General features: G+C 49.7%; 1 protein-coding gene across 1 annotated transcript in view; it reads right to left on the reverse strand.

Moving 5' to 3' along the window:
* The window catches only part of YJU2 (YJU2 splicing factor homolog), a 35393-nt gene that overhangs the window by 7950 nt on the left and 14219 nt on the right, over positions 1-13224 (reverse strand). The window contains exons 4-6 of the mRNA XM_075352516.1: positions 12970-13104; positions 5648-5829; positions 5414-5537 (exon numbers count right to left, since the gene is read on the reverse strand). Of these exons, the coding sequence (XP_075208631.1) occupies positions 5414-5537; positions 5648-5829; positions 12970-13104 (441 nt within the window). The remainder of the gene's footprint in view (positions 1-5413; positions 5538-5647; positions 5830-12969; positions 13105-13224) is intronic.

The raw sequence follows: 13224 nt of genomic DNA on the forward strand, positions 1-13224 counted from the left end.
AAGGAAGATTTTCCACGTACGGTGGTAAATGCGGGATGAAGCAGGCTTTCGGGCGCTGATCATGGTGGCATTAACCGTGGGGGAGAATCCCGCTCTTGTTAATATCCAGGTCTCAATGGCCATGCCGTCAGCTTCAGGGCTCTGAAGTTCTGATGGGAAATGGGCCCTTGGGTCAGCAAGTCTGGGATGTCTGGAAGGCGCCACGGTGCGTGAGCATTTGTACTAATTCGGCGTACCAGGCGCGCCTGGGCCAGTCCGGTGCTATCAGTATCACCGGGACTCCCTCTGCCTTGATCTTCCCGATTACCCGTGGCAGTAGGGGTAGAGGTGGAAATATGTAAGGCCGGCGGAAGTGGTGCCAGGAGCAGACTAGAGCATCCGCGTCGATGGACTGCGGGTCGCGTGACCTGGCTATGAACGCGGGTACCTTTACATTCAACCTTGAGGAAAATAGGTCCACGTCTGGTGTGCCCCAGCGAGTGCAGATGTGTATAAACACATCTGGGTGGAGGGACCATTCTCCGGCAGCCAGGCCTTGGCGACTCAAAGTCTGCTGCACAGTCCTCTACCCCCGGTATGTGTACTGCTGATATCACTCATCCCATCGATTCGGCCCAGCTGAGGATCTTGTGGGCCTCGAGATAAGACGCTTTGCTGCGGGTGCCCTCCTGCCGATTGCTATAGGCTACAGCTGTCGCATTGTCCGATTGGACTCGAATCTGACGACCCGCTAGCAGAGGGCAGAACGCTCTGAGCGCAAGGAAGATCGCGCTGAGTTCCAGGATGTTGATGGGAAGGAAAAACTCCTGGGGCGTCCAACGTCCTTGAGCAGTGTGGTGCCGGTACACTGCTCCCCAGCCTGGGAGGCTGGCGTCCGTGGTCAGGACCATCCAGTTCACTGGGAGAAAAGATCTCCCCTTCGATAGGGATGAGGACCGAAGCCACCAGCGGAGTGCGTACCTGACTGAAGGCGTCAGGTGAAGATGTCTGTCCAGGGAGAAGGGGCTCATGTCCCAGGCCGCTAGAAGGGCTAGCTGCAGTGGGCGGAGGTGCAGTTGAGCAAAGGGTACTGCTTCCATAGCCGCCACCATCCTGCCGAGCACTTTCATGCTGAATCGAATGGAGCGAGACGGAGGACATAGAAGGCAGCGTACCGCTCGTTGAAGAGTGAACACCTTGTCCTGAGGGAGAAGAATCAAGCCCCGACGGGTGTCCAGGGACATGCCCAGGAAGGTGATGGATCGTGATGGGATCGGGGATGATTTGTCCAGATTCACTAGCCACCCTAAGCGGGATAGGGTGTCCACAGTGATCTGTACGCTGGTTGAGCAGTCGCGGAAGGAGGGGGCCTTGATAAGGTCGTCCAAGTAAGGGAGAACGACTACTCCCCTGGCGTGAAGGACGCTCATGGCGGCCGCCATGACTTTGATGAAGACCCTTGGTACGGTGGCAAGGCCGAAGGGTAGAGCTACGAATTGAAAGTGGGACTCCTGAATTGCGACGCGGAGGAACTTTTGGTGATCTGGGGCGATGGGCATGTGCAGGTACGCGTCCTTGATGTCTATGGAGGCGAGGAATTCCCCTTCGACCATGGATGCAATAATGGACCTTAGGGACTCCATTCTGAATCTCCGTACGTGCACGTTTGTTTAGGTGTTTGAGGTCCAGGATGGGTCGAACTGACCCCACCCTTTTTGGGGACCACAAAGAGGTTGGAATAAAAACCCCCGAACTTCTCGTCGTCTGGGACAGCTATTATCACTCCTGCTGTTTGGAGCGAGTGGATTGCTGAGAAAAAAGCTTTGCGTCGTTTTTGAGTCTTTGGGGGGGTTTGAGAGAAAGAACTGACTCGGGGGTCGGGTCCGAAATTCTATGTGGTAACCGGAAGACACAAGGTCTCGCACCCATTTGTCGTCTGAGGCGGCAGCCCAGATGTGTTGAAAGAGCCGCAGTTGACCTCCTACAATGAGTGTGTCTTCCGGGGCGCCGAAGGAGTCATGAGAGGGGAAAATGTCGTGGCCGAGTCTCCCTAGTCCTGGACTGTTTCGGTCTAGGCTGCCATGACGAAGTGGGTTTCGGGGAGAGCTGAGAAGGTCGGTCCCTGCGTAGTCCGCGGCTGGTGGCGGGGACAGCACGGGATGTCGACCAACCAAATGAGTTCCGAAAGGATCGGAACGAGGACTGTGGACGTCTGGTCAAGGACGTCCTGGACTTCAGCTGGGGGAGGGAGGTACTCTTTCCTCCCGTGGCGTCAGAAATGAGCTTGTCCATACGTTCGCCAAACAATCGGTCTGGAAAAAAAGGAAGGCCCGTGAGAGACTTCTTGGAGGCAGAGTCCGCTCGCCATTGTCGGAGCCAGAGAGCTCTACGGATGGCTATGGTATTTGAGGCGGCAAACGCTGCGCAGGTAGCAGCGTCCATGGAGGCCTGGATGAGGTACTCCGTGCAGCGGCAATTTGAGCTGTTACCTCTGTGAAGGTCTTAGTGAACCGGGATTCCTCAAGCGAAGTGTTAAGGGATTCTGCCCAGACCGAGATCGCCTTTGCGTTGCGACCCACACAGAGGCAAAGGAGGGCGAGAGGGAGAAAACCCGCAGCCTCAAAAGCAGAGCGGGCGAGGTGCTCCACCTGTCTGTCGGGTCCTTGATGGAAGAACCATCAGGTAAAGACAGGAGCGTCTATCTGTTATAAGGCGGGAGACCGGGGGGGGGGGGGGGGGGGGGTTCGACCGAGGGCGGATCGGCCCAGCCCTTAGGGGCAGGTGAGGCAAAAGGGTACGGGACTCCATGAGTTTTCGGTTACCGAAGCGCCTGTCAGGCTTCTCCCTTTGCTTTGTGAGGATATCCTGAAACTCTGGGTGATCAGCGAAAACCTATTGGGGTTTCCTTGGCCTCTTAAAGGAGACCGCATTGTCAGTGGTAGTGGATGGGGAATCCTCCACATGCAGAGTTTGGTTGATTGCTGCTATAAGGGAGTCTATTGCAGTTTGATCATCTGGGGGTGATGAAACCAAGGAATCCTCCTGGTACAAAACAGCATTCTCCCTCCTCCAGCTCTTCAGAAGCCGTGGAGCGTGTGGGAGAGCCTGTCCTGTGTACTCCCGAGGGTGAGCCCGCTGGAGACACTCGGCCATGTGCCCTTTTCCTGATCCCTGCAACCGGTGAAGCATGTGCCCGGATTACCTCAGAAGGATCCTCCATAGGGGTGTCCTCAGGCTGCGTTCCGTCCAGGGACCCAGAAGGGTGTGGAGGACGACATTGCATGGCCAGAACCAGGTTCTGTGACAGTTTTTCCATGGATTGGGACAGAAACTGTGCCCATTCCGGTGGGCTGGGGGCCCTAGGCTCTAGGCCGGTGGTGGCAGGGGGGCTATAGGGGCACAGGACTCACAGAGAGAAGAGGTGTGTTTACATGGTAGCACAGCGTGGCAGGCAGTGCAGGCTGAGTAATAGACTATGTGGGCTTTAGTACTCTTAGTGCCCTTAGATTTCTGCATGTTCCTAATAGGAATATGCCAGGAGGGGGAGCAATGCTCAGCAGAGCTACAATTGATAGCAAGCACCTCGCCAGAATCAGCCTATGGCCCTGTCCTCAGGAAGGATTAAGCTGTATGAAGATCTCGCACGCTTATTGCGGCCGCGGGGGGGGCGGGGCTTAGCGCTAAAAGAGTGGGAAGATGAGTCAGTGTGCCCTCTCACCTTAAAACACTGCTTTCCAGGCAGTGAAAATAGCAGAGCCAGCTTGCTGTGTCAGTGTCATATTCAACTCAGAGCCTGCAGAGAGGGGCTGAGGAATTGGGTATAGGGCACAGGCCTCTACCCTGGGCTTTGGAAAATCGGTGTCTGTGGAACCTGTTGTCCAGCCCCGGATCCAGCGTCGCGGGAGGGGGTACGTGTAGGCAACGCTTCACGTTCCCGCCCATTGATGGTAGTGGGAGATCGGTCCCAAAAGGAAACCGTCGCCCTCAAAAAATAACAAACCTTGAAAGGAAGTGCCTCCTACAGACACTAAGCTAAAACTGAGCTTGCCTGGCCCGGCCAGGGGGTGTATACTGCAGAGGAGGAGCTATGCTTTTGCATCTACTTAGTGTCCTCCTATGGATAGGCAGCATAACACCCATGGTCCTGTGTCCCCCAATGAGGCGTCAGAGAAATAGGGTTTTGTAAGTTAGAATAAGTATATCTTAGATTTTTTCTTAAATCTCTACTCTATGTGTAGTGCAGTGGGTGGTCTTCGTGATTGACAGCTTTTCCAGCATACAGTAATGCATTGAAGCCTGTCAATGATGAAGTGGACTGAGGAGTAAAAGTATCTTATCACAAAACTCTCTCCCTCCCTATAAATATATATGTACGTGCAATCTGCTCAGTATCACCCTATTAAAAAGACTTCAATATAGGTGTATGAGACTTTCTATATTCCCAAACACATCATAATTATGGTTTTACCTTTAGGGTATGTGCACATGATAAAAGCAAACTGTCACCAGATTTGTCCCCTATAAACTGAGGCCAGCAACCGTAAAAAAAACAAATGTTATTATACTCACCTGGAGGCCTCTATTGCGCCCCTGAGCACGTCTCACTGCTTTAGTGATGCAGAGCAAGGTACGGATATGCGCAGGGAAAGGGAATAGGAACCGCCGCATGTGCACTACAATACTTTGATCTACCCTCAGGGCAGAGAAAACTGGAAAGGAGCGCAATGGAAGACTTGTGTGAATGACGTAGGATGCATCATCTACACGAAGAAAGTGAGGAGGACAGCAATAGAAGCAATATAGGAGGCGTCGGACTGAAACCAGCCAAGCCCATAGGACCCGGCCGCCTCTCAGGTGAGTATAATAAAGTGGTTTTTTTTACGTTATACAGTGAAGCCTGAACAATTATATACAGTAATGCTGTATATAAGGACTTACTGGTGGTGGCCGCAGCTTATAGGGGACAAATCTGGTGACGGGTCCCTTTTAAGTATTTGAGCACTAAAAAGGCACCTCTTGGTAAGAAAAATGCAGCATAAAATACATGCGGTTTTCCCATATTCCTTTGAAACAGTGAAAAATGCTGCAAAAACGTTAAAAGAATAGACATGCTGTAGATTTGAAAGGGCTTCAAACCGGATCACGTCGCAGTGGGCTGATTGACTAGTGTATAGTGTTTGCAGTGAAATACTGCAGGACCACCTCTATTCATTCAAGGTCCAACCACAGCCACTATACAGCTGACGGAGCTATGCTGTTCCACACATCTATAGCCGCTGGCACTGGGAACAGCTGATCGGTGGGGTTGCTGGGTGTCACACCCCCAACGATCTGATACGGATTGGCCATCAATATAAAAATACCAGACAACCTTGTGAAGTGTCTAAAATTTTCCAAAAGAAAGTATGTGCAGTATTAGAATAGAATTATTCACCTGAGTCAGGACATCAGTTGGCTTCATGTCCACAGCACCCCTACCGGGTATATCAGAGGTCACTTCTTCCTCAGAGTCAGAGTCTTCCACTAGCCGCCTCTTTTGAGCCTCAGCCAACATTTCCCTATGGATAATAATGTTATAGTATAACATAGTTCTGTACCAACACACTCTCACTAAATTAAAAAAAAAATAAATCATACGAAGACAGACAACACTTGTAGAGTTAAGTACCTGATCTGATTCTCATCTTCCTCCAACTCTCTTTTTTTCATTTCTTCTTCCGTTTCTCTGTAGACACCTAGCATAGACTCAAAGTCTACATTGGCCTGACGCTGGTTCAGCTCCTTCAATTCTTGTAAATTCTCTAGGATATCCATTTCCATCTTAGAGTCCTTTGTCCTATTTTCAAGAACCTAAACATTTTTTTTATACTTTAAAATGGTATTGATAAAAATTCACTATAAAAATATTTTTACTGAATTCATTTCCCCAGTTAGTTCTCACATATTTCACTGTGTAGTATTGGGGTGTATAAAAACAGAAAATGTTTAAGCAATCCAATAAAAAGAATGAGGCAATGCTGGGTTCCACTTGTGATATGACATGCCGCTTGTAAGCTCAGGTTTAGATGAAAGTGGAATTTATGCCTAAATCAGATTAGCTGCATAATAAAGGAGAGCAGAAAGGCCCCAATAATAATTTTGGCCTGTATCTGGGTTCTGATGTATCCGTTTTTACAACGGAAAAATTGGGTACACAGATAGGTAACAATAATGGAAGCTAGCTAGGAATCTCTTCTGAATCTGTGGTAGCTCTTCTCCAACATAATTTCTCCTCTCATGGAGCAGGGAAGGGAACGGAATCACCATTTTTTTCTTTCCATAAGATGTACGTCTTAGTAAGAAAAAAAAAAAGTCTTGGTAAAACATATGAGTGTCTTATAATTTTGAGTCTACTTCCTCTGATCAAGTGAAGTACAAAGCATACTTTCCAATCACTGAGAGGACTATGCAGCGCCACAGTCTCCTATAGCCCAAAACTGATCTACTACATAGGCGCAGGGCATCAGAGGTACCCGAACCTGCACAACAATAAAGCTGCAGATCCTGAATCAGGCCATCGCTGAACACTGGTACTAAAGGACCTGCCAGGATACAACAGTTATGTGACCAGTTGCATGCTTTGAGAAAACTGAAAACTATTGGGGTAGAAGAAGACCTTAAACCTGGTGCTAAACATAATTAAAATTGGTATAGGATGTCTGCAGCTGTGAGGTTTATGTATACCGTGTATGCAGCAGAGCAGTGTGTGTGTATACATGTGTATGCAGCAGAGCAGTGTGTGTGTATACATGTGTATGCAGCAGAGCAGTGTGTGTGTATACATGTGTATGCAGCAGAGCAGTGTGTGTGTATACATGTGTATGCAGCAGAGCAGTGTGTGTGTATACATGTGTATGCAGCAGAGCACTGTGTGTGTATACATGTGTATGCAGCACAGCACTGTGTGTATACACACATATATATTATATATACAGTGCCGACAAGTAGTATTCAACCCCCTGCAGATTTAGCAGGTTTACACATTCGGAATTAGCTTGGCATTGTGACATTTGGACTGTAGATCAGCCTGGAAGTGTGAAATGCACTGCAGCAAAAAAGAATGTTATTTCTTTTTTTAAATTGTGAAAAGTTTATTCAGAGGGTCATTTATTATTCAACCCCTCAAACCACAAGAATTCTGTTTGGTTCCCCTAAAGTATTAAGAAGTATTTCAGGCACAAAGAACAATGAGCTTCACATGTTTGGATTAATTATCTCTTTTTCCAGCCTTTTCTGACTAATTAAGACCCTCCCCAAACTTGTGAACAGCACTCATACTTGGTCAACATGGGAAAGACAAAGGAGCATTCCAAGGCCATCAGAGACAAGATCGTGGAGGGTCACAAGGCTGGCAAGGGGTACAAAACCCTTTCCAAGGAGTTGGTGTGAAGATGTAATTTACCCTCTCACTGTATATGCTGTACAGATTCCTATTTCAAGCTGGGTTCATTGTCTTATTTGAACTACTTCTGTGTACATTTCTATTGTTGTAGGTAATCACCCCCCTAAAATGCAAGGTTATATCCTCTTGAGGCACTTCCATCCCTGGGAGTAGGGGGAGGGGGGCCTAGAGTCCAACTAGTGTAAACTCTGCTTACCTGGGAGATTCAGGCAGAGTGAGCTGAAACTTGAAGGGAGCAGGAGCTCCAGCCTGTGTGGCTGTGGACACGGACGGAGCTAGGCCTGTGTGGCGGCCCGTGGGATTGTGTGGAACTCTTTGGACTACTGTAAGGACGATTGCTTTGTAATCCGGTCCGAGGATTGTCGGGAAGGGCCCCCGAATCTGTTTTACGTGGACTTATCGTGTGCTGTTCCAGTGTTCTTGTGAATAAATCTGTTGGATCGTTCCTCGGCCTGTTGTCTCTCCTTGCTCTGCTGTACACCCCGTCACAAACTGGTTGGCAGCGGCGGGATCAGAGCAAAAGAAATGGAGGACAACAGCCAATCGACGTCTGAAACCAGAACCTCAGGATACAGGAACTGGACTGTGGCGAGTCTACAAACAAAGGCCCGTGAATTAGGTGTCTGCTACAAAGGACTCTCTAAGGAGCAACTAATTGAGGCATTGGAACACGCTTGCCTGCAAGATGGCACCGAGGAACAATTTCCACAGCAAGGGGAGCAAAGACGGGAGCCGGAGGTGAATACCCAAAAAAGTCAATGGGTTGTGTGGTACAAGGAAAAGATGGCACTGCTTCGAGATGAGGCCACCATAGAAGATAAGAGGGAGGCCATGCGTGGAGCTGAAGAGAAGGAGCGCAGGATGGAGGAGATGGCATTGCTGGATAAGCAGCTCGCTGTGGAAGCCGCGAGAGGTTCCAGACAGACTGTAACCCCAGCACCCATCATGAGGGAACTTCCCAGAGTGTCCCGCAAAGACTTCAAGCAGTTTAATGAGGCTGCTGGTGACATTGAGGGCTTCTTCCAGGACTTTGAGCATCAGTGTCGATTAATGGAAGTCCCAGAAAGGGAGCGCGTCCGGCATCTGGTTGGGCTCTTAGAGGGTGGAGCTGCTGCAGCCTATAGAGCTATGGACCATCGGTGGAACTGTGAGTATGCGGATATTAAACAGACTATTCTAGAACATTATGCTGTAACGCCAGACACTTACAGGACTCAGTTCCGTACTCTAGCATGTGATGAGGAAGTGTCCTTCAAGATGTATGCCCACAAACTCAAACATCTGTGGCATCGTTGGTTGGAGGCAGAGGAGGCCTTAACCTTGGAGACCGTCCTCCAGGTCCTCCTAAAAGAGCAGTTTTACTTCAAGTGCCCCGCTGAGATCCGGGAATGGGTGCGTGAGAGAAAACCAGCGACAGTGGAGGAAGCTGCTGCTCTAGCTGATGAGGTGCTCACCATCAAGCCTCAGTGGAGGGTTCTGTTGGAGGATGGAGAGACGCCTAACAGCTCCACAACACCGGATGCCCCCAGTTATTCTGTCCCCATTGTTCCCCGTTCCTCTAAGCCACCACATGTTGATACCCGTGTTAATGTGCCTCCAGTTGCTTCTACTGCACTTTCTGGAATACGCCGGGGAGAGGAAGTAACAGAGCGCAGGTGTTATGTTTGTAGGCATCCCGGGCATTTGCAGGCCTCATGCCCAGCCAGGCCATGGAGGAATCATCCTCAAACCCCTACAGCACCTTCAGGTGGGAGCCGGCCTCCAAGTTCCCCTACCCCTTACCCAAGAGGACGCCTTGGATGGAGGGAGACCCAGCTCAGATGCTATCAATGTGGACAGCCAGGGCATCGGCAAGTCTCCTGCCCAGCTGTTCAAATGAGGACTGATCCTGCGCCCAATCGGATTGTTAATTATTTACAGCCCAGCGCCATGGAGGAAGATGTGGCACCGCTATGTGAGGACTGGCCTAGTGACTCAGCCCATGTTGCACCACCAGGAGTTTACGGGGTGCGACCTGCAGTTATGACGACTTCTGCTCATCGAGGTAAGCACTTGCAGGAGGTTGTGCTGGATGGACAGAGACTTGTTGGATTCTGTGACTTGGGTGCTTTCCTCACACTGGCTGATCCCCGAGTGGTTCGGCCTGAGGCAATCCATAGAGGACCTGGGATTGTCATTGAACTGGCTGGTGGACAATGGAGGACTATTCCCACAGCCACTGTGGATCTGAGCTTTGGTTTTGGGGTCAAGCGATGTGTGGTTGGGGTGATGGGTGGTCTGCCTGCAGCTGTTCTCCTGGGCAATGATGTGGGAGAGCTACGATGCCAATTCGTGGCTGCATGAAGCCACATGTAAGCAACGCTCTGCCTGTGTGTACTTAACCAGTGACCTGTAGAGGTCCCTAGTACGTACACAAGTTGGGAGGGGGAGGGATTGTGAAGATGTAATTTACCCTCTCACTGTATATGCTGTACAGATTCCTATTTCAAGCTGGGTTCATTGTCTTATTTGAACTACTTCTGTGTACATTTCTATTGTTGTAGGTAATCACCCCCCTAAAATGCAAGGTTATATCCTCTTGAGGCACTTCCATCCCTGGGAGTAGGGGGAGGGGGGCCTAGAGTCCAACTAGTGTAAACTCTGCTTACCTGGGAGATTCAGGCAGAGTGAGCTGAAACTTGAAGGGAGCAGGAGCTCCAGCCTGTGTGGCTGTGGACACGGACGGAGCTAGGCCTGTGTGGCGGCCCGTGGGATTGTGTGGAACTCTTTGGACTACTGTAAGGACGATTGCTTTGTAATCCGGTCCGAGGATTGTCGGGAAGGGCCCCCGAATCTGTTTTACGTGGACTTATCGTGTGCTGTTCCAGTGTTCTTGTGAATAAATCTGTTGGATCGTTCCTCGGCCTGTTGTCTCTCCTTGCTCTGCTGTACACCCCGTCACAGTTGGGCCTACCTGTCTCCACTGTTGGGAGCATCATCCGGAAGTGGAAAGCTTATGGAACTACTGTTAGCCTTCCACGGCCTTGACAGCCTTTGAAAGTTTCCACCCGTGCCGAGACCATGCTTGTCCGAAGAGTCAAGGCTAACCCAAGGACAACAAGGAAGGAGCTCCGGGAAGATCTCATGGCAGTGGGGACATTGGTTTCAGTCAACACCATAAGTAATGTACTCCACCGCAATGGTCTCCGTTCCAGACGAGCCCGTAAGGTACCTTTACTTTCAAAGCGTCATGTCAAGGCTCGTCTACAGTTTGCTCATGATCACTTGGAGGACTCTGAGACAGACTGGTTCAAGGTTCTCTGGTCTGATGAGACCAAGATCGAGATCTTTGGTGCCAACCACACACGTGACGTTTGGAGACTGGATGGCACTGCATACGACCCCAAGAATACCATCCCTACAGTCAAGCATGGTGGTGGCAGCATCATGCTGTGGGGCTGTTTCTCAGCCAAGGGGCCTGGCCATCTGGTCCGCATCCATGGGAAGATGGATAGCACGGCCTACCTGGAGATTTTGGCCAAGAACCTCCGCTCCTCCATCAAGGATCTTAAGATGGGTCGTCATTTCATCTTCCAACAAGACAACGACCCAAAGCACACAGCCAAGAAAACCAAGGCCTGGTTCAAGAGGGAAAAAAATCAAGGTGTTGCAGTGGCCTAGTCAGTCTCCTGACCTTAACCAACTTGTGGAAGGAGCTCAAGATTAAAGTCCACATGAGACACCCAAAGAACCTAGATAACTTGGAGAAGATCTGCATGGAGGAGTGGGCCAAGATAACTCCAAAGACCTGTGCCGGCCTGATCAGGTCTTATAAAAGACGATTATTAGCTGTAATTGCAAACAAGGGTTATTCCACAAAATATTAAACCTAGGGGTTGAATAATAATTGACCCACACTTTTATGTTGAAAATTTATTAAAATTTAACTGAGCAACATAACTTGTTGGTTTGTAAGATTTATGCATCTGTTAATAAATCCTGCTCTTGTTTGAAGTTTGCAGGCTCTAACTTATTTGCATCTTATCAAACCTGCAGGGGGTTGAAAACTACTTGTAGGCACTGTACACACACACACACACACACACACACACACACACACACACACACACACACACACTGCAGGGTCCAGGGAAAGTGGGGGCAGCTCTGGAGCGCAGGTGAACGCTGCGGGCTGCAGCCTTTGATCTCTTGCTCCCGCTCATATAATATGCACAGCCGCTGTCCATCTCCGTGGTGCTGAAACCGCACCGCAGTGACGGGCTGGGGGAGCGGTGCATATTATATGTCCCTGCGCCCCCCTGTGATGGCACAAGCCCCCCCCTGTGTTAGATATGGCCCCCATGCTGCTGCTCATTCTAAAATAAAAAAAGCTTTACTTCCCCCCTCCAGAGTTTCTCCCCGGTGTCCCTGCTTCCACTGTGATCAGGCACGCAGAGATCTCACTCTGCTGTGCCGATCACATGACCGGCAGCAAGAACCAGGAAGTGGAGGAACAGAAGCACGGAGGGAGACAGGAGGGAGATCAGCGATGGAGGAGGTAAGGAGAGAGTGTTTTATTTTACTATGGGCAGCAGCATGGGGGCGATATCTAACACAGGCAGACTTGTGTAAGCCATAGGGGGCCATAGGCAGCACAGGGGAACGTGTGCAATCCATAGGGGGCCATAGGCAGCACAGGAGAACGTATGCAATCCATAGGGGGCCATAGGCAGCACAGGGGAACGTATGCAATCCATAGGGGGCCATAGGCAGCACAGGGGAACGTATGCAATCCATAGGGGGCCATAGGCAGCACAGGGGAACTTGTGCAATCCATAGGGGGCCATAGGCAGCACAGGGGAACGTGTGCAATCCATAGGGGGCCATAGGCAGCACAGGGGAACGTGTGCAATCCATAGGGGGCCATAGGCAGCACAGGGGAACGTGTGAAATCCATAGGGGGCCATAGGCAGCACAGGGGAACATATGAAATCCATAGGGGGCCATAGGCAGCACAGGGGAACATGTGCCATCACAAGGGGGCTATATTCAATATAAGGGGGCCATATCCAGATTAAGGGGGCTAATTTTAGGATGGGGGGCTATGAGGGACATATACCCTATATGATTTGTTAGGCGGACACTGGCATTATAAGATGGACCGCATTTAACATAAAAAAAAAAAAATTCTCTTTTCCTTCACCAAATTTGGGGGTGCATCTTATAATCAGGTGCGTCTTATAAAGCGAAAAATACGGTAAATATTAGAAGGTATGTTTAGCTATGTGCCTGTACTAATAGCACACAGGCACCTGTTCGGGCATATTTAGATTTGTCTGCCCATCTTTATACAATGATTTATTCCCCAGCCTACGTTCATGAATACAGCAATGATCATGCTACGCTCAGCTGGTCTCCATCACTCCCATCACAATGAAAGGAGCAGCAGTGTGCATGATTGAACTCCACGCCATTCACGTGGGGCTCTTCAGAGCCCTGGTTCCTGGGATCTGTGGCGGCTTCAGTGGTCAGTTACCCAGCGTTAAACTCAATAGCAGCTATCTTATTACCTTCATGGGATTATTTAGCTCTTCATCTTCACGTTCTTTCTGAAACCGCTTCTCTTCTTCCTCAATTAGCTTCTCTGCTTGAAAGTTTCGTGTCGCTCCATGCTCCATGGCATAGTCTGTATTTTCTGGATCTGTCTAGAAGGACAAGTTAGGAGATTAGCACAACGTGAATTAAATAATGAAAACAAAATGAAAAATCAGAACATAAAAAGGAGTGTAATTCTTGGATAACTCAAGCTCAAAAGGTATGAGGGT

This window comes from Anomaloglossus baeobatrachus, chromosome 1 (assembly GCF_048569485.1).
Source record: "Anomaloglossus baeobatrachus isolate aAnoBae1 chromosome 1, aAnoBae1.hap1, whole genome shotgun sequence".
Lineage (NCBI taxonomy): Eukaryota > Metazoa > Chordata > Amphibia > Anura > Aromobatidae > Anomaloglossus > Anomaloglossus baeobatrachus.